General features: G+C 44.3%; 2 protein-coding genes and 1 pseudogene across 2 annotated transcripts; all 3 read right to left on the bottom strand.

Annotated features, from left to right (window-relative positions):
• Nucleotides 1-1,380: 1,380 nt before the first annotated feature.
• LOC120032265 lies at nucleotides 1,381-2,378 on the bottom strand (annotated as a pseudogene).
• An 11,918-nt stretch (nucleotides 2,379-14,296) lies between these two features.
• On the bottom strand, nucleotides 14,297-16,265 carry LOC120031742 (fish-egg lectin-like). Its single transcript, XM_038977533.1, has 5 exons — nucleotides 16,211-16,265; nucleotides 15,835-16,068; nucleotides 15,410-15,627; nucleotides 15,143-15,261; nucleotides 14,297-14,529 (listed from the first exon to the last, which is right to left on the bottom strand). Exons 1-5 carry the CDS (start codon nucleotides 16,263-16,265, stop codon nucleotides 14,388-14,390), a joined length of 768 nt encoding a protein of 255 aa, XP_038833461.1. The 3' UTR covers nucleotides 14,297-14,387.
• A 2,795-nt stretch (nucleotides 16,266-19,060) lies between these two features.
• On the bottom strand, nucleotides 19,061-20,861 carry LOC120032094 (fish-egg lectin-like). Its single transcript, XM_038978034.1, has 5 exons — nucleotides 20,807-20,861; nucleotides 20,458-20,691; nucleotides 20,063-20,280; nucleotides 19,811-19,929; nucleotides 19,061-19,202 (listed from the first exon to the last, which is right to left on the bottom strand). The coding sequence occupies exons 1-5, from the start codon at nucleotides 20,859-20,861 to the stop codon at nucleotides 19,061-19,063; spliced, it is 768 nt and encodes a 255-aa protein (XP_038833962.1).
• Between the last annotated feature and the right edge of the window lie 5,532 nt (nucleotides 20,862-26,393).

The raw sequence follows: 26,393 nt of genomic DNA on the forward strand, positions 1-26,393 counted from the left end.
GAACATCGGACGAAATTACGTCGGCAGACCAGACGTGATGGATCGGCGGGGCTCCGTGTCGACAAAGGGTCCAGGCCAATTGGCAAAAGAGGTATTGTAGCTGGAGTAATTTTGTTTGCTAGCTGGGAGATGCGCCTGGCTCGGGGCTAACTGGTGCTAGCTTCGGGACAAGGGCGTTAGCCACTATAGCCACTCGGTAGCAGCTAGCTAGTTGCGATGATCCGATGCAAAGGTCCAGAGCTTACGGCAGGAATCCGGCGATGTAATGGTTTCTAGTCGTGCTAGTGAAGAGTCCGGGGGGCATCAGCTTTGTAGCCGAGTGATCATAGGGTCCACTGAGCAGGCCGGGAGATGGGCCTGGCTCAAAGGCTAGCTTTGGGGCTGGGCCACTCGGTAGAAGCTAGCTAGTTGTGGTGATCTGGAATAATGGTCCAGTAATGGAGTAATCTGGAGTAATGGTGGAGAAAAGCAGTCCAATATTCTCAGGGTTGATATCGCACTGAGCAGACTGGCGGGTATTATCCAGGGTGAAAGCGGCTGGTGTCTGAGCTAGAGCTAAAGGCCGCTAGCAGTGGCTAACAATGACTAACTAGCTAGTAGCTAATTAGCTGATTAGCATCTGATGGCTAGCTTCTGATGGAGGTTCTAGCTGTAAGGTCTAAAAAAGAATTGCGGATCCGTATCACATTGGGTGAGGTGGGTTGCCATCTTGGATCACTATGTGATAATACTTTGAAGAATCTAAAATATTAAATATGTTTTGATTTGTTTAACACTTTTTTGGTAACTACACGATTCCATATGTGTTATTTCACAGTTTTGATGTCTTCACTATTATTCTACAATGTAGAAAATAGTACAACTAAAGAAAAACCCTTGAATGAGTAGTTGTGTCCTAACTTTTGATTGGTACTGTAGGTATATGGAAAGTTGTTGACTGAGACATGGGAATGAAGAAAGTTTACATTCTGTCAAACATGTTACTGTTGAATCTCATGGATCCTAAGGGGGAAGCACAGGGCAAATGTCTGGTTTCAGTCACAGGTAAGGGAGGACAGGCGTGGATTAAGGAGGAGAGAGGAATTCGGCCCAGGTCACAGGTCAGATGGAGTGAGAAGGAACAGACCACAAAGGTTTTAGCGTCAGGTGGGGCCATGACTAAACCAGTGAGAGGAACCAAACAAGTTATTGAATAGTAACAGAAATGTATTGGCTGTCTAGATGTGCAAGGAGTTGATTCCGGCTAGTGGGAGGACAAAAATATGTGTGTTTGTGCAATCATGTTTTTGTATTTTGCAGTTGTTTAACCCAGTGGGTGAATGAACTTAGTTTGAGCTTTTTGTGAGTTTTTACTCTGTTTGTTCAGAACCTAACACAACCTTACCTAGTATAAACATCACCCAAAAAGTTGACCCCACTACCATCAGTTTCCACCTCAATCATAAAAAGCTTGCCGTCAATGGGACTCCACCCCTTGTTTAGGCAGTCTTGATTCAGCTGGAAACAAACAGATTCAATCAGGGTTTAATGACAATTTCAACAGTTATAATATGAAACAGTTTTATAAACTGACACTCTCCATCCTCTACTACTCTGCTCCAGCTCTCACACTCTTTCCCAGATCTTACACTCATTAAGTAGATATCATCATTCTTGTTGACTGCCCAGCACCCAAAGGGTCCACAACTGTAGTACTTCACAGCTCCTGGCAATCCTGTCCATGGAAGGGGTGTCTGGTGCCTTGTGCGTGTCCGACAGTATGGAGTATCGTCCAACAATAAACTGAACACCTCCAGCATCCACCTGTTTCAGAAGGCCTGAAGACAACAAAGACAGACGGACAGACAAGCAAACGGGAGGACGTATCTGTGAATTCTGCCAAATGACTTACATGTTAAAACTGTAAAACATGAATAACTTTTCAACACCCTGATGGTATCAGCAAAGCTAAGAAGCATGTGCCCTCTGGATAAATATTGAGTAATGCTCTCCACTTACCTGCAGCTTGCACCCAGTTACCGGCCACACACTTGTGAATTGAGTCTGCCTTGTTGATACCCCAGATCCCTGCTGGTCCTACAGTGATATGATTCAGGGAACCAGGCAGGTAGACCCATTTATCACCTACCGGGTAGTAGGACATTTTAATTGTGTCTGTTGCAACCACTTGCCCAGTCCTACATCAGTCTGCATCAGATTCTTGATGTCCACTAGCTCCTGACAGTCCCATGCTATAGAGACAAAGACATATGAGTAGATTGCACCAATAAAATCTTGATCAATTCCAAGTTGATCAAGCATGTTTCAGATGATGGTATCTTACCGTGACTGATGACCAGGAGACAGAGGACCAATAGGATGGCTGCAGTGGCTCTCATGATGTCGTTATAGATCTACAGTATAAATTGAGATTTTACCCCAGACTTCAATAATCCCCTTGCAGGGCTTTGCACTATAATAGCCCAGCACATAGCTTTAAAAGCAATGATGGCTTCCTGTTCCACCTGTATAACAAAGAGTTTATGGGAGGCTGGAACGAGACAGGCTTTTCTGGTTCTTCTGTAATGGTTAGGGTAAATACAGACAATTTATGGATAAGTGAAAGACCCCGTTACCTAACTGCTGCTGCCCCGCTACCAAACTGCTACTGCCCCGCTACCTAACTGCTACTGCCCCGCTACCTAATTACTGCAGTGCTGCTACCTAACTGCTACTGCCCTGCTACCTAACTGCTACTGCCCTGCTACCTAACTGCTACTGCCCTGCTACCTAACTACTACTGCCCCACTACCTAACTGCTACTGCCTCGCTACCTAACTACTACTGCCCCACTACCTAACTGCTACTGCCTCGCTACCTAACTGCTACTGCTCTGCTACCTAACTACTACTGCCCCACTACCTAACTGCTACTGCCCTGCTACCTAACTACTACTGCCCCACTACCTAACTACTACTGCCCCACTACCTAACTGCTACTGCCTCGCTACCTAACTGCTACTGCCCTGCTACCTAACTACTACTTCCCTGCTACCTAACTGCTACTGCCTCGCTACCTAACTACTACTGCCCCACTACCTAACTGCTACTGCCTCGCTACCTAACTGCTACTGCCTCGCTACCTAACTGCTACTGCCCCACTACCTAACTGCTACTGCCCTGCTACCTAACGGCTACTGCCTCGCTACCTAACTACTACTGCCCCACTACCTAACTGCTACTGCCCCACTACCTAACTGCTACTGCCTCGCTACCTAACTGCTACTGCCTCGCTACCTAACTGCTACTGCCCCACTACCTAACTGCTACTGCCCCACTACCTAACTGCTACTGCCCTGCTACCTAACTACTACTGCCCCACTACCTAACTACTACTGCCCCACTACCTAACTGCTACTGCCTCGCTACCTAACTGCTACTGCCCTGCTACCTAACGGCTACTGCCTCGCTACCTAACTACTACTGCCCCACTACCTAACTGCTACTGCCTCGCTACCTAACTGCTACTGCCTCGCGACCTAACTGCTACTGCCCCACTACCTAACTGCTACTGCCCTGCTACCTAACGGCTACTGCCTCGCTACCTAACTACTACTGCCCTGCTACCTAACTGCTACTGCCCTGCTACCTAGCTGCTGCAGTCCTGCTACGTAACTGCTGCTGCCCCACTACCTAACTGCTACTGCCCTGCTACCTAACTGCTACTGCCCTGCTACCTAACTGCTACTGCCTCGCTACCTAACTGCTACTGCCCTGCTACCTAACTGCTGCAACCCTGCTACCTAACTGCTACTGCCCTGCTACCTAACTGCTACTTCCCTGCTACCTAACTACTACTGCCCTGCTACCTAACTGCTACTGCCCTGCTACCTAACTGCTACTGCCCTGCTACCTAACTGCTACTGCCCAACTACCTAACTGCTACTGCCCTGCTACCTAACTGCTACTGCCCTGCTATCTAACTGCTACTGCCCTGCTACCTAACTACTACTACCCTGCTACCTAGCTGCTACTGCCCTGCTACCTAACTGCTACTGCACTGCTACCTAACTGCTACTGTCCTTCTACCTAACTGCTACTGCCCTGCTACCTAACTACTACTGCCCTGCTACCTAACTGCTACTGCTCTGCTACTTAACTGTTACTGCCCTGCTACCTAACTGCCCTGCTACCTAACTGCTACTGCCCTGCTACCTAACTACTACTGCCCTGCTACCTAACTACTACTGCCCTGCTACCTAACTGCTACTGCCCTGCTACCTAACTGCTACTGCCCTGCTACCTAACTGCTAGTGCCCTGCTACCTAACCGCTACTGCCATGCTACCTAACCACTACTGCCCTGCTACCTAACCACTACTGCCCTGCTACCTAACTGCTACTGCCCTGCTACCTAACCACTACTGCCCTGCTACCTAACTACTACTGCCCTGCTACCTAACTGCTACTGCCCTGCTACCTATCCCCTGTATGGTTGTGAAATCTGAGTACATTAGCTTTTCAACTGATCACAAACTGTTTCTGCATATTGATTATTGATTTCTTTTTCTTTTTTTGTACTATAAATGGAACTAACAGAAATCGTGAAAACAGGTTTGCCCTGTCTACACTAGTGAGATTGTTGTATCTGTTTATCTGGTCTGTGGCTACTCAGGCCAGGTTTCATAGAAGCCACAGTCTTGTCGTACATGGAAAAATAGTTATAACATTCCATTCCATTTCTACATGATAATGATATGAGAAATTGACAAAACAGTGTTGCGTTTCCCTTTAAGTTGCAGCAATGACAAGAGTTGGCTGTTATTTCAGTGATAGCACACTGGGAAATATGTTAACGAGACATGTACTTTCAGCCAACAGAGTTTTCTAAAGTTGTCAGTCTCAGCAAATTATACTCTCTTGTTTGATCAACTCAGCTATTTGTGTTGCAAAGGCAAACTTCAATATTTAAGTTAAAATTTGTTTTACATTGAGCAGAAATCATTGGGTTGATGGAGTATTCCATGTCAGCTGAACAATTACCCAATTTTAAGTACAGCCATATCGAAGCTCACTGGACTTTTTCCAAGTGAAATGTTTTAAAGTGTACATTTAGGTAAGGTGTTTATGTCATGTCTGCGACCTAACTATTTGAACATTGATTGATGACTAGTTATGGGATGCCTATTATGCTGCCTAGTTATGGGATGCTGATTGCTCATATAACATTGAACTATGAACATTTGAACATTGACTGAGTGCCTAGTTATTGGACACTGATGGTAGATCGGCTATGATCATGATGTAATATGAGAGATGATGAGCTATGACAAGGATTGCATTCTCAAATGCCTTGTTCATACAGAATGATGGATGTTTTTGCGGACTACTAATTATTCTCAATGTGTGCAATGCATGGTGAAGCCAGACGTGGAGACGACCCAAAGACGACCCAGGTCGTAGGTCACGTGCTTCATGCACATCAGGGATTTACATTAAAGTCTGAAAGGCACCTGCCCATAGGGCAAGTCAGGAGTATTTTTTGGTTACCTGAAGATTGGATCACTTGCCTGAAAATGTAAATGAGCTGTTTACACTCAGAAGTGCCTTTTAACTACACATAGGGGTGGACTCATGTATTTTGGTTGTTAAGTAAAAGAAATCTCAGAACAGGCTCAACCAGCCTGACTGCCATACATTGTCTGTCTTTCACTCCACTTAAATGTAGAGGAACCAGAAAAATTTGTTTTAGGTTAGGACTACTGGAGTTAGTTTCAGTTGGCTTGAATTCACTTTTTTATATCACCGGCCCAACGGTGCTACCTCAGAGCAGTGGGACTACCTCAGAGCAGTGGGGCTACCTCAGAGCAGTGGGGCTACATCAGAGCAGTGGGGCTACCTCAGAGCAGTGGGGCTACCTCAGAGCAGTGGGGCTACATCAGAGCAGTGGGGTTACATCAGAGCAGTGGGGCTGCATCAGAGCAGTGGGGCTACCTCAGAGCAGTGGGGCTACCTCAGAGCAGTGGGGCTACCTCAGAGCAGTGGGGCTACCTCAGAGCAGTGGTGCTACCTCAGAGCAGTGGTGCTACCTCAGAGCAGTGGGGCTACCTCAGAGCAGTGGGGCTACCTCAGAGCAGTGGGGCTACATCAGAGCAGTGGGGTTACATCAGAGCAGTGGGGCTGCATCAGAGCAGTGGGGCTACCTCAGAGCAGTGGGGCTACCTCAGAGCAGTGGGGCTACCTCAGAGCAGTGGGGCTACCTCAGAGCAGTGGGGCTACCTCAGAGCAGTGGGGCTACCTCAGAGCAGTGGGACTACCTCAGAGCAGTGGGGCTACATCAGAGCAGTGGGGCTACCTCAGAGCAGTGGGGCTACCTCAGAGCAGTGGGGCTACCTCAGAGCAGTGGGGCTACATCAGAGCAGTGGGGCTACATCAGAGCAGTGGGGCTACCTCAGAGCAGTGGGGCTACATCAGAGCAGTGGGAATACCTCAGAGCAGTGGGGCTACATCAGAGCAGTGGGGCTACCTCAGAGCAGTGGGGCTACCTCAGAGCAGTGGGCCTACCTCAGAGCAGGCTTAACTTGCGTGACTGCTCAGTTCACTTGCCCCTAAAGGCCATAGGACCATCCTTACCATCAATCCCTACACATTGAGACATTGCTCCATCCAGTGCCCTCTGGTTTACTGGCTGTGATGCTGACTCTGTGTTGAAGAAAGAGGTGGGGTACATCTGTTCAAAATGCCTTGAATCCCACATGATCATTTCTGTGATTTTGTGCTTCCAACCCCTTTGACAAATGGTGTGTTTGAGCTTCATTGCATTGGTCTATCTATTCTGCATCCATTGAGACCAACCATTAGCCTGTGTGATTAACGGGGGTTGAGCTAGAACAGTGTTTGTGAGACCAGGGCGGATGGTGTCACGCCCTGACCTTAGAGATCCTTATTATTCTCTATGTTTGGTTAGGTCAGGGTGTGACTCGGGTGGGAAAGTCTATGTGTTCTATTTCTTTGTTTTTGGCCGAGTGTGGTTCCCAATCAGAGGCAGCTGTCTATCGTTGTGTCTGGTTGGGGATCATAAATAAGTTTTCATTTTCCTTTTTGGTTTTGTAGGATCTTGTTTTCTGTTTAGTTTCTTAGCCTTACAGAACTGTGCGCTTTCGTTTAAAAAAAAAACGTTGTTATTTTGTTTGGTGTCATCAATAAAGTTACAATGTACGTCTACCACGCTGCGCCTTGGTCCACTCTTCACCCTTCTACAAACGAGAGCCGTTACATCCTGAAAACGGTTATTCTCACAAAAACGTCTTTAAAGTCTGAATGGTTTGAACTACAAATGATTACTGCTTTATTTTTCATGAAATAAACTTCACTCTGAGTTGTGTGCTTGTCTTAGTTGTGTACAGCTTTATTTTACAGCAGTCTTACCCTGTACCTACCCTCTAAGCAGGGCCGGCCCGCTCATTAGGCAGGATTATGCGGCCGTCTATGGAGGCACATGGCGAAGGGCGGCATTTTCTGAGCTAAACTGACCAAGACCCACCTTCAACAACAACCCATAAAACCTCATGTAATTCTGCCCAAAAACCCTGACAATTTCTCTCAACCAGTGGCATATGGGCTTTTTAGGTGAGCGCTGATGCCGCCCTGTGATAAGGCAGGGGCACAAAATATTGTGCTTGATCATTCCCAGCAGCAACTCTGTTGGCATCGCTGTGACGCTCCACCAACATAAATCATGTAGCAGATAGAGCCAGGGTGAGACATGAGACATTCACAAAAACTGTAGGCTATTACACAACTTTTTAGGATTACCGCATGTTAGAGGCAGGACAAATGAGCGAATGGATGTGGTTCAACGAGAACACTGACATTTTGCCAAGGCAGAGATGAGTGGCCGGCACCGAAACGCGCAGCAACAGCAGTGGGCGCATAAATTCTGCCCTACTGACAATTGCCAAATTTGACATTAAACTTTTTGGTGTTTTGTGTAACAGATGTCTCTTTCCACTCACCACTATTTGGAAGCTGGAAATATCTTGCAAGTGGATAAATGTGTGTGGGTGACCTATGAAGGAGCCCTTTGAAATTATAGTTTGACAATCAGATGAAAACATATTGATTTGTTCTGTTTACGCCACAATAAAATGTAGCATATTTGTTAAACATATAAATTAAATTAAAAATCTTTATGACTAGGCCCACAGAGATCCTTAGGGACTGTATATGTAATTCTATGATTAAGCCCATAAAAATTGTTGGTGCACGCGCTTGATCCCGTACCTGGACATAGCATTAGAAACAGTATGTAGTCCTTTCTGTAGCCTACAGGCAGGAGATAAAATGTATGACACAACAGCCTGTTTATGAATCACATTGCTAATCTACTGGGAAATCCTTTTCAATCCTTATCATATGAAGATACATTATAAATAAAACATCTCTGTGCTCATGGGCCATTGGACATAAACATTACACAACAAGTCGGAAATCACAAATTCAACAATGAGTGGTTTGGAAGGAATCGGTGGCTAACTGCAAGTGCCGCAGTTAGCAATCACTATTTTGCTTCCCCTGCCTGCTATTCAGTGCAGAGGGTGTGAAGTCACAGTCTGGGTTTAAGGCTTGAAAACATTTGTCTGAAAAGGTCTCATTATCAAGCTTAAAAATATAAACATTCACATGCAACATTATGGGCCAGAAAAGGTTGAAATCATTGGCCATGCATCAATCCAGCATGACTTCATCCAGAGAATGCCAGACTTTGATGACAAAGTTTGATGATGACAAAGTTTTCCCACAAAAGGGACTGCCACGCCACCTTTCTTTTCAAGTGAGCACAGCACAACAATGGTGAGTCCAAACGTATTTATTGTAAACTGCTGCATAAATTATGTAGTATGCCAGGGAGATATGAAATTGACGGGTGGTGCACCTGTAGCCAATAACCAGTTTTAGAGAACTGTCTTCATTGAATATTGTGAGAGCTTTTATTGTCTGCTTATATGCCCCCGTTATTTATCCTATGGTTCTGACTTGGTGTATAGGGAGAATACAGTAAGAACGGCCCATTCTGTTGCTGTCCATTTCAAAAGTGCAACTACGTCCATATCAACTACGTCCATTTAAACTCGCTCATTAATGTCTTAATCGAAATGATGGCTTCCCTCTTATACACAAATGTTTTCCTTATACTGTATTTTGTACATATCAATTGTTATATTGCTTATATAGGTCTATCTCATTAGTATCTTATTCATACTTTTAGGTAATGTTGGAATGATGCATTTAATTGTTTTGCTTACTTTGTGTATTATAATTAGCTCATGTGTTTTTCTACATGAGGAGGGGACACTATACAATGTTGTTGGGTCTGTAACCATGTTTGCCAGTGACAGTCTCTTTCCATTCAAATATTTGTTTTCAACTAAATGTTCATTAATAGACCCATGTAATTCCAGTTGATTTTGCAAGGGTTGTATTGTTTGCTCAATGCGCTGTCTGTGAGTCGGTATATTGCCTATAAAAGTGGATCCTCGTGATTGTATTTTCCTTCCTTTTTAGACCTCAAATGCCTAATAAAATACTTCAAATGGTAGGCTAACACTCTCTCTCTCTCTCTCTCTCTCTGTCTCTCTCTGTGTGTCTGTGGTGATTTAATGAAGAGTAAAGTTAAGGCCTCAACACATTGCTGAATTTATCTGAAATAACATCTGAATTTCTGTCGATGTCCATTTTGAAAGTACTGAAGGAATAGGCCTACCTCGTCGCAGCTCGTTTGCTAATGATCAGAACAAACATTATGAATTTACTGAACATAAATGTAATAATGTTTGTGTATAGTTCAAAAGTCTAAACTCATGTCGGCATTCACTATTATTGAAGCAGAATGTGATTCTTATCGCGTTACACAAATCCACAAGGAATCCGTAGACACCATATTTATTTAAGCAAGTCAGCCATATCAGCTATGTTTTTATAAAATGCAGTAAATTAGGCCAAATGAACTGTATTGCTGCCAAATGAGGTGGCGGCTCTTGCGCGGGACGTGGACACCACTCCACCATAGTCATTGCCCGCTTCAGTGACCTCTTTGGAGCGGTGACCCTCGCCACCGACCTTGGACTGGGAACCCTAATAAAGGGCCCCACTGGACTGAGGGGCAGCTCCGGACTGAGGGGCGGCTCCGGACTGAGGGGCGGCTCTGGACTGAAGGGCGGCTCCGGACTGAAGGGCAGCTCTGGCATCTCCTGACTGATGGGCGGCTCTGGCAGCTCTTGACTGACGGGCGGCTCGGGCAGCTCCGGACTGACGGGCGGCTCTGGCAGCTCCTGACTGACGGGCGGCTCTGTCGGCTCCTGACTGACGGGCGGCTCTGTCGGCTCCTGACTGACGGGCGGCTCTGTCGGCTCCTGACTGACGGGCGGCTCTGGCGGCTCCTGACTGACGGGGGGCTCTGGCGGCTCCTGACTGACGGGGGGCTCTGGCGGCTCTTGACTGACGGGCGGCTCTGGCGGCTCTTGACTGACGGGCGGCTCTGGCGGCTCCTGACTGACGGGCGGCTCTGGCGGCTCCTGACTGACGGGCGGCTCTGGCGGCTCAGGACAGACGGGCGGCTCAGGCGGCGCTGGACAGACGGGCGGCTCAGGCGGCGCTGGACAAACGGGCGGCTCAGGCGGCGCTGGACAGACGGGCGGCTCAGGCGGCGCTGGACAGACGGGAGACTCAGGCGGCCCTGGAAAGGAGGGAGACTCAGGCGGCGCTGGACAGGAGGGAGACTCAGGCCTGCTGAGGCGCACTGTCAGCCTGGTGCGTGGTGCCGGAACTGGTGGTACCGGGCTGGGGACACGCACCACTGGGCGAGTGCGGGGAGCAGGAACAGGGCATACTGGACCCTGGAGGCGCACTGTAGGCCTGGTGCGTGGTGCCGGAACTGGTGGTACCGGGCTGGGGACACGCACCTCAGGGCGAGTGCAGGGTGCCGGAACTGGAGGCCTTGTACGTGGTGCCACCACCGGAGGGCTGGTGCGTGGGGCTGCCACAGGAGAGCTGGTGCGTGGGGTTGCAACAGGAGAGCTGATACGTGGGGCTGCCACAGGAGGGCTGGTGCGTGGAGAAGGCACTGGATAGACCGGACCGTGGAGGCGCACTACAGGTCTCGAGCACCGAGCCTGCCCAACCCTACCTGGCTGAATGCTCACCGTAGGCATGCCAGTGCGGCGAGGTGGAGTAGGCCGCACTGGGCTATGCACACGTACTGGAGACACCATGCGTAGGGCTGGTGCCATGTACCCCGGCCCGAGGAGACGCACTGGAGACCAGATGCGTAGAGCCGGCTTCATGGCACCTGGCTCAATGACCACTCTAGCCCGGCCGATACGAGGAGCTGCTATGTACTGCACCAGGCTATGCACACGTACTGGAGACACCTTGCGTATCTCCGCATAACACGGTGCCTGCCCGGACCATCTCTCTCCACTGTAAGCACGGGGAGTTGGCTCAGGTCTCCTACCTGACTTAGCTATACCCCCCGTGTGCCCCCCCCCCCCCCAAGAAATTTTTGGGGCTGCCTCTCGGGCTTCCAGCCGCACTTTCGTGCTGCTTCCTCATACCGCCGCCTCTCCGCGTTCGCTGCCTCCAGCTCAGCCTTGGGGCGGCGATATTCTCCAGCCTGTGCCCAGGGTCCTTCTCCGTCCAGAATCTCCTCCCAGGTCCAGGAGTCCTGCGATCGCTGCTGCTGCCCGCTACCACGCTGCTTGGTCCTTTGGCTGTGGGTGATTCTGTAACGTCCGTCGTTAGGAGAAAGAGAGGAGGACCAAACTGCAGCGTGGTGAGTATCCATTTTAATATGAATACTTGAAACAAACAAAATAACGAATAAACAAACGAAGACGAAACAGTCCCGTAAAGGGACAACACAAACACAGGAACACCCCACACAATCACCCACACCCCACAATACAAAACAGGCTACATAAATATGGTTCCCAATCGGAGACAACGACTAACACCTGCCTCTGATTGAGAACCATATCAGGCCAAACACATAGAAATAGACAAACTAGACATACAACATAGAATGCCCACTCATATCACACCCTGACCAAACAAAACATAGAAACAAACAACGCAAACTATGGTCAGGGCGTGACAGTGGGAATAAACAAGCCCGCTCGAAGAGCAGGCGGGCCTACCGACTTAAATAGCCAAACTAAAAGTCTAAACAAGAAACAGGTGAAACAAATCCGACCAAACCAACAGACAAGGGAAAAAGGGATCGGTGGCAGCTAGTAGGCCGGTGACGACAACCGCCGAGCACTACCCGAACAGGAAGGGGAGCCACCTTCGGTAGGAGTCGTGACAGAATGTATCTAAAACAATTTGATCTGTTTTCCCCACCAAGATGTACATGCTAAAATCGCCACAGGCAGAGCAAACTAAATCCCCCTGTTCAATATGAAAACAAAGAAACACGGAAATTACAATAGCTTCAAACTGAATGCTTTATTTTTGCGGGAAATGATTATATAATGAGATAATAAGCATTGACAAAAATCTATATTTTCTGTCCAAAAATGATGCAGAAAAATTAATCCATGCATTTGTTACTTCTAGGTTAGACTACTGCAATGCTCTACTTTCCGGCTACCCGGATAAAGCACTAAATAAACTTCAGTTAGTGCTAAATACAGCTGCTAGAATCCTGACTAGAACCCAAAAAATTTATCATATTACTCCAGTGCTAGCTTCCCTACACTGGCTTCCTGTTAAGGCAAGGGCTGATTTCAAGGTTTTACTGTTAACCTACAAAGCGTTACATGGTCTTGCTCCTACCTATCTTTCCGAGTTGGTCCTGCCGTACATACCTACACGTACGCTACGGTCACAAGACGCAGGCCTCCTAATTGTCCCTAGAATTTCTAAGCAAACAGCTGGAGGCAGGGCTTTCTCCTATAGATCTCCATTTTTATGGAATGGTCTGCCTACCCATGTGAGAGACGCAGACTCGGTCTCAACCTTTAAGTCTTTACTGAAGACTTCTCTTCAGTAGGTCATATGATTGAGTGTAGTCTGGCCCAGGAGTGTGAAGGTGAACGGAAAGGCTCTGGAGCAACGAACCGCCCTTGCTGTCTCTGCCTGGCCGGTTCCCCTCCACTGGGATTCTCTACCTCTAACCCTATTACAGGGGCTGAGTCACTGGCTTACTGGTGCTCTTTCATGCCGTCCCTAGGAGGGGTGCGTCACTTGAGTGGGTTGAGTTACTGACGTGATCTTCCTGTCTGGGTTGGCGCCCCCCCTTGGTTTGTGCTGTGGTGGAGATCTTTGTGGGCTATACTCGGCCTTGTCTCAGGATTGTAAGTTGGTGGTTGAAGATATCCCTCTAGTGGTGCGGGGGCTGTGCTTTGGCAAAGTGGGTGGGGTTATATCCTTCCTGTTTGGCCCTGTCCGGGGGTATCATCGGATGGGGCCACAGTGTCTCCTGACCCCTCCTGTCTCAGCCTCCAGTATTTATGCTGCAGTAGTTTGTGTCGGGGGGCTAGGGCCAGTTGGTTATATCTGGAGTACTTCTCCTGTCTTATCCAGTGTCCTGTGTGAATTTAAGTATGCTCTCTCTAATTCTCTCCTTCTCTCTTTCTTTCTCTCTCTCGGAGGACCTGAGCCCTAGGACCATACGTCAGGACTATTGGGCATGATGACTCCTTGCTGTCCCCAGTCCACCTGGCCTTGCTGCTGTTCCAGTTTCAACTGTTCTGCCTGCGGTTATGGAACCCCTACCTGTCCCAGACCTGCTGTTTTCAACTCTTAATGATCGGCTATGAAAAGCCAACTGACATTTATTCCTGATTATTATTTGACCATGCTTGTCATTTATGAACATTTTGAACATCTTGGCCATGTTCTGTTATAATCTCCACCCGGCACAGCCAGAAGAGGACTGGCCACCCCTCATAGCCTGGTTCCTCTCTAGGTTTCTTCCTAGGTTTTGGCCTTTCTAGGGAGTTTTTCCTAGCCACCGTGCTTCTACACCTGCATTGCTTGCTGTTTGGGGTTTTAGGCTGGGTTTCTGTACAGCACTTTGAGATATTAGCTGATGTACGAAGGGCTATATAAAATAAACTTGATTGATTGATTGATTGATTGAAATTGATTCCATCCATCTCTATGAATGACCTCTGAAGCACAGCAAAACCCATGTGGCTGGTGAGCAAGATCATTAAGATCAGTGATTACTATTGACAGAGATAAAGTACTGAACATTATAGTTAGAGTAGTAGGTTTTAGAATGAAGGATTCTAATGAATTCATGTCCTCAATTCTCAAGCAGGAGACTGTTCCAGAAAGAGAGATCAATGAGTTAGCAAGTGAACTTTAGACAGATCCCGAATGGCCTTCAGATGCAGAGGAGAGGCTAATGTGTGCACACCATGGTGACGCCAGACTTGGAGACGACCCAAAGACGTCCCAGGTCGTAGGTCACATGGCCCATGTGCATGCCCATTTGGATATTGCTCCATCCAGTGCCCTCTGGTTTACTGGCTGTGATGCCGTCTCTGTTGAAGAAAGGGACGAGGTTCACATGTTTTAAAGCTTATTCATATTTTTAAGTAATTTTGGACTATATTATTTATATAGCTATTGATTTTTGAAGAATATAACTTATAAATGCCTATTGAGCTTAATATAACTGCATCAGAAGCCAAAATGTAAGCTTTTACTCAATTGTTTGTTTGTTTATAATAACATTGTTTACATGTTCCAAAAAATATACATGTGGGGTCTGTCTTTGCATCCGTAGCTCCATGTATGGATTTGAGAGTAGTTACATGTCTCTAACTACATTCCTCAGCTGTTTACCAAAACAAGTGGTGGGGTGTCTGGGAAGTTGTTGTTTTAATCACAAACTGTAGCTTTACAGGACATCCCACTTTACATATTTTACCTTACACTGTCTACACATTTCTTTATAAGTCTATTATAAGTTTAGATCTGATTTCATTTTCCAGATATTATTTATGTATCCATTTAAATATTTCTGTAAGAAGCTTCACAAAGCATGTACAGTGAGGATAAGATTTATCCACAAGGAATAATAATTATAAGTTATTACCTCAAGTTGAGTGGGAAAAGGGTGGAACCATAGACATAGTTCAGTATCAACGTTACCTGGTATAAACACTACCCTCAGAGTTGACCCCAAAGACACTACCATCAGTTGCCACCTCAATCATGGAAAGCTTGCCATCAATGTGACTCCACTCCTTGTTTTGGCAGTCTAGATTCAGCTGGAAACAAACAGATTCAATCAGGGTTTAAGGACAATTTTAACAGTTATAATATGAAACAGTTTTAGAATAACTGACTCTCCATCCTAAATAACTCTCCATCCTCTACTTCTCTGCTCCAGCTCTCACACTCTTTCCCAGATCTTACACTCATTAAGTAGATATCATCATTCTTGTTGACTGCCCAGCACCCAAAGGGTCCACAACTGTAGTACTTCACACTTCCTGGAAATCTTGTCCATGGAAGGGGTGAGTCAGGTCCCTTGTAACCAACTGTGGCACCACGTGTCAGACAGTATGGAGTATCGTACATGTTAGCCCCCACAATAAACTGTTCACCTCCACCATCCAACTGCTTCAGAAGGCCTGAAGACCACAAAGAAAGACAGACGGACGGACAATCAAACAAGTAGCACTTATGTGTGAGTAGTGCAAAATGACTAACAATAACAATGTTAAACTTGTAAAAGATGAATAATTCTTCCAAGAACACCCTGATGGTATCAGGAAAGCTAAGAAGCAGGTATCCTCTGGAGAAATATTGAGTTCATCCAGAGGACACATGCAGCTTACCTGCAGCTTGCACCCAGTTATCGGCCACATACTTGTAGATTGAGTCTGCCTTGTTGACACCCCAGATCCCTGCTGGTCCTACAGTGATATGCTTCAGGGAACCAGGCAGGCGGATCCATTTATCACCTACCAGGTAGTAGGGGATTTGACTTGTGTTCGTAGCAACCACTTGCCCCAGTCCTGCATCGATCTGCATCAGATTCTTGATGTTTACTACAATCTGACAGTCCCAGGCTATGGAGACACCAGATCAAAGACACGTCAGTAGAGTACAGCAGCAAAAAGGAGGATTCAATTATGGAGCCAACTTGATGATCAATTCCAAGTTTAATGTAGAACTGCCTGTAAAAATATTTTTCAGATGATGGTAACTTACCGTGACTGATGGCCAAGAGACAGGGGACCAATAGGACGGCTGCAGTGGCTCTCATGATGTCTCTGTAGATCTACAGTACAAGTTTGGTTGCAGTTTGGTTGAACACAGACTTTTCCCCTTATATGCAGTAGCCCTGCAAACAGCTTTCAACCCCCATGAAACTTTTAATGAGCTATTTATATTTTACAAACAACCTGTTCCAAGGAAAAGTTAATGGGAGGATGATATAACCCCACCCTTTACACACACACAAACCCTTTAATAATATACACTGTACAAAAATATAAACACAAGTGTTGTTGTTTCATGAGCTGAAGTAAAAAGATCGCTGATATTCTCCATATGCACAAAAATCTTTTTTCTCTCAAATTTAGTGCACAAAGTTGCTTACATCCTTGTTAATGAGCCTTTTTCCTTTGCCAAGATAATCCATCCACCTGACAGGTGTGGCACTACATTTAATTAAACAGCATGATCATTACACAGGTGCTGGGGACAATAAAAGGTCAGTTTTGTCACATAACACAATGTCACAGATATCTCAAGTTTAGAAGGAGCGTGCACTTGGCATGCGGACTGCAGGAATGTCCACCAGAGCTGTTGCCAGATCATTTTAGGTTAATTTCTCTACCATAAGCCGCCTCCAACGTCATTTTTGAGAATTTCTCAGTATGTCCATCTGGCCTAATTCAGTCCATCTGTATGGCATTGTGTGGGTGAGCGGTTTGCAGTGAAAAGAGTGCAGGTAGGGTTATGGTATGCGCAGGCATAGCTACAAACAACAAACACAAGTGCATTTTAATGATGGCAATTTCAATGTAAAGAAATATGACATTGATGACATCCTGAGGCCCATTGTGAGGGCCACTGTTTTTTTAAGGCATCTGTGACCAACAATCTGTAATCCCAGTCATGTGAAATCCATAGATTAGGACCTAATGATTTCCTAAAATGAACTGTAACTCAGTAAAATCTTTGAAATTGTTGCATGTTTTTGTTCAGTATAGACAGCTGCAATAGTTGGCTTAGTAACCAAACAGAGACTTACCAAATTAACTAACCAAACCATCAGTGGGTGGCCTGCTATTATGATAATCAAATTCAACAAAGCCAATAATGTTTTGAATTGAACTTTTGTAGGTTCAAAAGCAGCTCAAATGTAGAACATGTAAGAATGAACTTGCCATTGAATTCTAATGTTTTGATATACCGTTCGTTAGAGAGAAATAATGCACGCTCTAGAATGCCCTTCAAGACAATTAAAAACGAGTATTCAACAATGCCACAATATAAGTGATTTTAAAGCTTCCGTTGTTTCCCTTTGTGACCCACCTACTGTACTTGGTAGGTGGTATATTTGTAGAGTTGTTTGATAAGTTTGCTAAGCACCAAAGTGTTATAGTCCAGCACATGAGGAATTGAAAAATTGTATGGTTGAGAGGGATGAGGCAAAAAAAGATGGCAAATAGGTCTGGTTGTACAAACGATTGGCAAACATACTGTAAATTGAGAAATCATGTGACTAAACTGAATAAAAAGAAGAAGAAACTACACTATGAAACAAAGATAAATAGCATAAAGAATTATAGTAAAAAGTTTTGAGCATCTTCAATGAAAATTTGGGCAAGAAGGCAAACTCCTCTCCATCATTCATTGAATCAGATTGCTCATTCATCACAAAACCCACTGGTATTATCAACTACTTTAATGATTTTTTCATTGGCAAGAATAGCAAACTTAGGCATGACATGCCAACAACAAACAGTGTTTTTTAAATTGTCTATCAACAAGGACAAGCCACCGGGATCTGACAAATTGGATGGAAAATTACTGAGGATAATAGCGGACGATATTGCCACTCCTATTTGCCGTATCTTCAAGTTAAGTCTATTAGAAAGTGTGCACCCTCAGGCCTGGAGGGAAGAAAAAGTTATTCCCCTACCTAAGAAGAGTAAAGCCAACTAGCTAACGTTAGCCATCTAGCCAGAATTTGTAACATATTGTACGCTTTGCAAATTCTTAACATATAATACCAATTGTAATTCGTAACATATCATACAAATGGTAATGGACATCCACAAATGAATAAATACCATACAAAATGTAACATATCATACTAAATTGAGTGTTTCGGATTTACGTACAGAATAATACTAAATACTCTGAGACCAGGTTGCCAGGCTCCGCTGATAGCCAGGTGTAGTGGTGGTAAGGATTCACTCCATGGTGCTGAAAGGAAAGCTCTGCTGTTGGGACAGCTTTATGTAGGATCTATCAGTTTGTGGGCAGTTTGTGTTGTGCAGTGGCTTTGCTGGCATGTATCTAAAAAAAAATTGGTTGAGTTTGCCCCACCATGATTTCGATGCTAAAATCACCTTTGGCAGAGCAACCTAAAATCCCTCTGTTCAATATGATAACAAAAAAAACAATAACACAGAAATTACAATAGTTTCAAAAGGAATGCTTTATTTTTGCAAGAAATTATTATATAATGAGATAATAAACAATGACAAGGATTCCATCCAACCCTATTGATGACCTCTGAAGCACAGCAAAACCCATGTGGATTGTGAGCAACATGACCGTGCCCAAGTTTACACTACAGTTAAATAGCAGCCATGGCAAAGATCTATTGAAGTGTTAATCAAAGAGTGATCAAGAAAATATCAAATACATTTTTTTTTTAATGTCAATAAGATCATTGAAGAATTGAAAATAATAGGTAGAGCAATAGGTTTTAAAATTAAGGATTTTTATTAACTAATGTTGAAATTTCCAGAAAGAGAGATCAATGAGTTAGCAAGTAAACGTTAGACAGATCCCGAACGGCCTTCAGATGCAGAGGAGAGGCTAAGGTGTGCACACCATGGTGACGCCAGACTTGGAGACGACCCAAAGACGGCCCAGGTCGTAGGTCACGTGGCCCATGCGCATACACATTGGGATATTGCTCCATCCGGTGCCCTCGGGTTTACTGGCTGTGATGCCGTCTCTGTGTTGAAGAAAGGGTTGGGGTTCATGTTTTAAAGATTATCCATTTTTTTAAGTACATCCATTTTTGGACTTTAATAATTTATTATAGCCATTGATTTTTAAGAATGTAACTTCTGCCTCTTGAGCTTTATTCAACCACATCAGAAGCTAAAAATGTAAGCTTTTACTCAATTGTTTGTAAACAATGTTATTGTAAACAAACAATGTATAGCTTTAAAAAACATGTAACATTTTTTTTTAACAAATAATTGATGTGTCTTTGCATCCGTAGCTCCATGTATGAATTTGAGAGTAGTTACATGTCTCTAACTACATTCCTCAGCTGTTTACCAAAACAAGTGGTGGGGTGTCTGGGAAGTTGTTGTTTTAATCACAAACTGTAGCTTTACAGGACATCCCACTTTACATATTCTATCATACAATGTCTACACACTTCTTTATAAGTCTATTATAAGTTTAGATCTGATTATATTTGACTGATTTTATTTATGTATCTACAGTATTTTAGTTGTTGTGTAAAGAGCTTCACTAAGCATGTACAGTAAGGATAAGAATTATAATTAAAGGTATACCATTATTATACACATAGTTCAGTAGCAACCTTACCTGGTAAAAACACTACCCGCAGAGTTGACCCCAAAGACACTACCATCAGTTGCCACCTCAATCATGGAAAGCTTGCCATCAATGTGACTCCAGCCGTTGTTTTGGCAGTCTTGATTCAGCTGGAAACAAACAGATTCAATCAGGGTTTTAGGACCATTTCAACAGTTATAATATGAAACAGTTTTAGAATAACTGACACTCTCCATCCTCTACTACTCTACTCCAGCTCTCACACTCTTTCCCAGATCTTACACTCATTAAGAAGATATCATCATTCTTGTTGACTGCCCAGCACCCAAAGGGTCCACAACTGTAGTACTTCACAGCTCCTGGCAATCCTGTCCATGGAAGGGGTGAGCCTGGACCCTTGTAGCCAACTGTGGCACTACGTGTCAGACAGAATGGAGTATCGTCCATGTTAGCCCCCACAATAAACTGTTCACCTCCAGCATCCAACTGTTTCAGAAGGCCTGAAGACCACAAAGACAGACAGACGGACGGACAAGCAAACAAGGAGCACATATCTGTCAGTACTGCCAAATGACCTACAAGTTACAATTTTTAAAAAAATCAACAGCCTGATGATATCAGGAATGCTAAAAAGAAGGTGTCGTCTGGATAAATATTGATTAATGCTTTCCACTTACCGGCAGCTTGCACCCAGTTACCGGCCACATACTTGTAGATTGAGTCTGCCTTGTTGACACCCCAGATCCCTGCTGGTCCTACAGTGATATGCTTCAGGGAACCAGGCAGGCGGATCCATTTATCACCTACCAGGTAGTAGGGGATTTGACTTGTGTCCGTAGCAACCACTTGCCCCAGTCCTGCATCGATCTGCATCAGATTCTTGATGTTTACTATCTCCCGACAGTCCCATGCTATAGAGACAAATACATATGAGTAGAGTACACCAAGAAAAAGGAGGATGACATTATGTAGCAAACATCATCAACTCCAAGTTGATCAAGCATGTTTCAGATGATGGTAACTTACCATGACTGACAGCCAGGAAACAGAGGACCAATAGGACGGCTGCAGTGACTCTCATGATGTCTCTGTAGATCTACAGTATAAGTTTGGTTTTACACCAGACTTCAAATGTCCCGGTGGAAGACTTACACATACCTGCACATACCTTTCACTAATGATGGCTTCCTGTTCAACCTGTTTAACGAAGACTTGATGGTGTCCGGTGTCCGGGAGAGAGGAGAGTTGTGTTAAAGTCGCCTGATGATGAAGATCATTCCTTTGTTATTCTCATGTTTTCTGTGTTTACATTGAAATATGCATTTGCCATGTTTACATTTTGAAATACAGTGCCTATAGAAAGTCCACACCCATATTGGATTTCTTCACATTTTTTATTACCAAGTGGGATTAAAACAGATATAATAGCAATATTTTTTCAACCATCTTCACAAAATACTCTGTATTGTCATAGTGAAAGAAACTGATATACTTTTAAATTAACGCAAATGTACCTCGATAAAAACCCCCACAAATGTACCTCGATTATATACGTTTTAACCCCCCCCCCCCTTCCCTGAGTCAATACATGGTAAAAACACCTTTGGCAGCGATTACAGTCTACTTGGGTTAGTCTCATAAGAGCTTTGCACACCTATATTGTGCAATATTTGCCCATTTCTCTTTTAAAATCTTCTTCAAGCTACACTATATATACAAAGTATGTGGACACAACTACACATTTGTGGATTCAGCTATTTCAGCAACACCCGTTGCTGACAGGTGTCTAAAATCGAGCAAACAGCCATGCAATCTACATAAACAAACATTGGCATTAGAATGGCCTTACTGAAGAGCTCAATGACTTTCAACTTGGCACAGTCATAGGATGCCACCTTTCCAACAAGTCAGTTCGTCAAATTTCTGCCCTGCTAGAGCTGCCCCGGTCAACTATAAGTGCTGTTATTGTGAAGTGGAAACATCTAGGAGCATCAACGGCTCAGCCGCGATATGGTAGGCCAAACAAGCTCACAGAACTGGACTGCCAACTGCTGAAGTGTATAGCGCGTAAAAATAGTCTGTCCTCGGTTGCAACACTCACTACTGAGTTCCAAACTACCTATGAAAGCAATGTCATCACAAGAACTGTTCGTTGGGATCTTCATGAAATGGGTTCCATAGCCGACCAGCCGTACACAAGCCTAAGATCACTATGCGTAATGCCAAGCGTCGGCTGGAGTGGTGTAAATCTCGCCACCATTGGACTCTGGAGCAGAGGAAACGCGTTCTCTTGAGTGATAAATCCCGCTTTACCATCTCAAATAAAATAAAATAAAATAGTGTTTGTCACATTCGCCGAATACAACAGGTGTGAAATGCTGTTAGGAGTGTGTATAGAAGGCGAAGTCAGGTGCAGGAGAGCAGAGTGTAGTGAACAGGCACACTTTTAATCCGGTCAAAATGACAGCACAAAGTAACATAAAATGTGCCCAAACACGGAACATAGACAAAAAGTAATGCGCGTAACAATATCCACAATATCAAAATACACGTAACACAAACAATCCTACCCAAAGACATGATGGGGAACAGAGGAATAAATACATATGGATTGATTGGGGAATGAAAACCAGGTGTGCAGGGAACAAGACAAAACAAATGGAAACATGAAAAATGGAGCGGCGATGGCTAGAAAGCCGGTGGCGTCGACCGCCGAACGCCACCCAAACAAGGAGAGGAGCCGACTTTGGCGGAAGTCGTGACAAATGCTTACTTACAAGCCCTTAACCAACAATGCAGTTGAAATAAATAAGTATTAAGTAAAAAATGGATAAGTACATTTAAAAAATATAAATAATTAAAGAGCAGCAGTAAAATAACAGTAGCGAGGCTATATAGAGGGGGTACCGGTACAGAGTCAATGTGTGGGGGGGCACAGGTTAGTCGAGGTAATTGAGGTGGCAGTCCGACAGATGAATCTGGGTTTGGCAGATGCCAGGAGAACGCTACCTGCCTGAATGCATATTGCCAACTGTAAAGTTTGGTGGATGAGAAATAATGGTCTGGGGATGGTTTTCGTGGTTCGGGTTAGGCCCCACTAGGTCATATAGTTTATGTAAAGGTGTTGTGGATCATGGCTAGACTGCAATTTGCAAGTGTTGCCAAAGATTTTCAAGCAGACTTAACTCAAAACTGTAACTTGGCCACTCATTGAACATTCACTGTCTTCTTGGTAACCAATCAGTGTAGATGTGTCTTAGTCCTGTTGAAAGGTGAATTCCTCTCCCGGTGTCTGGTGTGAAGCAGACTGAAACAGGTTGTCCTCTAGGATGTTGCCTGTACTTAGCTCCATCCTGTTTCTTTTCATCCTGAAAAACTCCCCCAGTCTTTGCCAATGTCAAGCATACTCATAGCATGATGCAGCCACCACCATGCTTTAAAATAAGGAGGCAGTTACTCAGTGATGTGTTGTGTTGGATTTACCCCAAACATAAGGCTTTGCATTTAGGCCAAAACGTGTATTCCGTTGCTGTGTTCATTTTGTTGCCTTGTTGCATACATATGCATGTTTTGTAATATTTTATTCTGTACATTTTATAATGATTTTTACTCTGTAATTCAGGTCATTATTGTGGAGTCACTACAATGTTGTTGATCCATCCTCAGTTTTCTCCCATCACAGCCATTGAACTCTATCTGTTTTAAAATGACTAATCAGTTTCCTTCCTGTCCTGCAGCTCAGTTCAGCAGGACCAATGTATCTTTGTTGTGTCTGGGTGGTTTAAAACATCATCCACAGCATAATTATTAACGTGACCATGCTTCATTCTCTTCATTAAAGGACTCAATCATGGACACTCTTACTGACAGTTGTGGCTGCTTCACGTGATGTATTGTTGTCTCTACCTTCTTGCCCTTTGTACTGTTGTCTATGCACAACAATGTTTGTACCATGCTGTGCTGCTGCCATGTTGTGTTGCTAACATGTTGCTACCATGCTGTGTTTTCATGTGTTGCTGCCATGCTATGTTGTTGTCTTAGGTCTCTATATAGTGTTGTGGTGTCTCTCTTGTCGTGATGTGTGTTTTGTCCTATATTTTAATTACATTTTTAATCCCAGCCCCCGTACCCGCAGGAGGCCTTTTGGTAGGCCGTCATTGTAAATAAGAATTTGTTCAGCCTGCCTAGCTCACAAACTAGAATCAGTGAACCCACTCCGACAAGGTTAACCGACCCACAGTCCCACACGGTGACATGATATCATTGACGTGACTTGCAAATGAGCGATAGAAAACCGATTGCGCAAATGTCACCATTACGAATATTATTATTTTTGTTTTTGTGCGTGCGCCCCGTGCCGCCCCCGGCAAGATGCCACCCTGGGCGGCTGCCCATGTCGCCTATACCTAAATCCTCCACTGTATGTATGGGGGACAGAGGAAGGGTCAACCCCCTATTATTTCACACATAGTGAGTCCATATAACTTATGTGATTTGTTAAGCCACATTTTACTTCTACTACTTACGCAACAACTATATTTTAGTTAATTAATTGTTATTAATTTGTAAAACATTTCAGATTCGTTATTTTTACTTTGACATTATGGAGTATTCATAGTTTATTTTGTGTAGATCAACGACAAAAAAAAATCTATTAAATATATTTCAGTCCCACTTTGTAACACAACAACATGGAGGTGTAGACTTTCTTTAGGCCTGTATGTTTGCTATGTCAACCTACAGTACATCACAAGCGCTGTGTGATCAATAATTGAAGTGTAGAGTTTTCACGTGCATAAAGATGGCGGCCTCCTCTGCTGAGAAAAACAGACTAGACCAGGAAGAGCCTGTTGAGGATGTTGGTGACCAGCCTTTGCTGTGTTTCCGTGGTCTTTTTGTGATGACCAGACGTTGGTGTGTTTTTGATGGTGACCAACATAAGCCAGTCACCAGAATCAAGTCACGTCATGCTGGCTTGAAAAGGGATGTTTAATTCCTATCAAAATCCAGCCAGAGTGGGGATATCAACAATTTTTAACTTTTCTTCTCACACAATATGCATCCAGAATGACTGCCAGGGTTAGAAATAATACTAAATACGACTACCCAAACTGTTGGACGTGGTCAGACCAGCTTGACCAGCTTCGTCACCAGTATAACAACATCACCATTATAAGCTTGTATGTGTCCAAAATACAGTGAAGGTTTGTCACCTGTGTCAAAAACACAGTGAAGGCTTGTCACCATTGTCCAAAATACACTGAAGGATTGTCACCAGCAAAACCAGCTAGACCATGCTGGTCAGACCAGCTAGAGCATGATCTCTACCACCTGCTGTCTACCACCTGGCTCTTGATGATAGTGTTCTGAGGGGTATGGGGTTAATATCCCCATAACGACAAAGCAATATTTTTTTCATCACATTTGTTGAATAGAAAAAATCGAAATACCTTATTTACACAAGTATTCAGACACTTTGATACGAGACTCGTTTTGAGCTCAGGTGCATCCTGATTCCATTGATCATCCACCTGTTGTAAATTCAATTAATTGGACATGATTTGGAAAGGTACACACCTGTCTATATCTGGTCCCACAGTTGACAGTGCATGTCAGAGCAAAAACCAAGCCATGATATCAAAGGAATTGTCTGTAGAGCTCTGAGACAGGATTGTGGCGAGGCACAGATCTAGGGAAGGATACCAACACATTTCTGCAGCATTGAAGGTCCCAAAGAACACAGTGAGATTACATTGATTGGACATTGATTGGACGAAATCGTTTTTGATATATTTTGGTATATTAGCTGTCGCTGTATTAGACTAAGCATAGGGGATTTGATGTTAAAATGTTGAAGATTAAATGGTGCTGGAATAGTGGAGGCAGCTCCTGTTTATTTTGTTATACTTGCGGTAATGTGGTTCTAAGTCAACAGTTGTTTAGTGGTCATGAAATGTCAAAGATTTACTTCCTTGAACATACTGTAAGTCATGTCACTGTTAAGTGCAATATGCTTTGTGGACTTCACCAGACAGAGGTTGCTATCCGGTTTCGTGATGAAACAAAGGTGTGGTTGAATTTATTCTGTCATGGTGTATTCTTACTGTCTTGGCCTTAGGCATATATGTCACGGTGTCAAGGCATATGAACTAACAGGTTATAGAGCAAACAACTCAACTATCACAACACATAGGTTGTAATATGGCTTTTTTTTCTGGCATCCCCAGTGATTTTACCTACGCACCGCTACTGTATGTTTTGCTCAGTCTGGCAGTAACCCAGAACTACCAGAGGCAGATGATCTCTCAGCTGCTGCTGACAGCCACTGCATGTAAATAGTTCTACAACATCCTAACAAATTATACAGTATGTACACATAGCATTTTGTCTTCATTTTGTCAGATTAACTCTTTCTGCAGATTAACTGTTTCCTCCTTTTTTCTTCTTCTCCGGAAACAGTCAGGCAACAATACATACTGTACTTGGGGTAGGTAGCCAGCGTCTAAGGAGTTAGACCTGTGGCCAAAAGGTGGCCTGTTCGAATCCCGGGCTGGGATTCGCATATCAACTACGTCCTATCAACTAAATAGGCATATCAACTACGTCCATTTAT

Source organism: Salvelinus namaycush, chromosome 38 (genome assembly GCF_016432855.1).
Source record: "Salvelinus namaycush isolate Seneca chromosome 38, SaNama_1.0, whole genome shotgun sequence".
Lineage (NCBI taxonomy): Eukaryota > Metazoa > Chordata > Actinopteri > Salmoniformes > Salmonidae > Salvelinus > Salvelinus namaycush.

Coding starts and splice junctions, on each gene's coding strand:
- LOC120031742 (XM_038977533.1), bottom strand. CDS start 16,265: ATGAGAGCCACTGCAGCCGTCCTATTGGTCCCCTGTCTCTTGGCCATC. Junction 16,069..16,210: donor TCTCTTGGCCATCAGTCACG/GTAAGTTACCAT, acceptor GTGTCTCCATAG/CCTGGGACTGTCAGATTGTA. Junction 15,628..15,834: donor TAACTGGGTGCAAGCTGCAG/GTAAGCTGCATG, acceptor TGTGGTCTTCAG/GCCTTCTGAAGCAGTTGGAT.
- LOC120032094 (XM_038978034.1), bottom strand. CDS start 20,861: ATGAGAGTCACTGCAGCCGTCCTATTGGTCCTCTGTTTCCTGGCTGTC. Junction 20,692..20,806: donor TTTCCTGGCTGTCAGTCATG/GTAAGTTACCAT, acceptor TTGTCTCTATAG/CATGGGACTGTCGGGAGATA. Junction 19,203..19,810: donor GCGGGTAGTGTTTTTACCAG/GTAAGGTTGCTA, acceptor TCTTCAACACAG/AGACGGCATCACAGCCAGTA.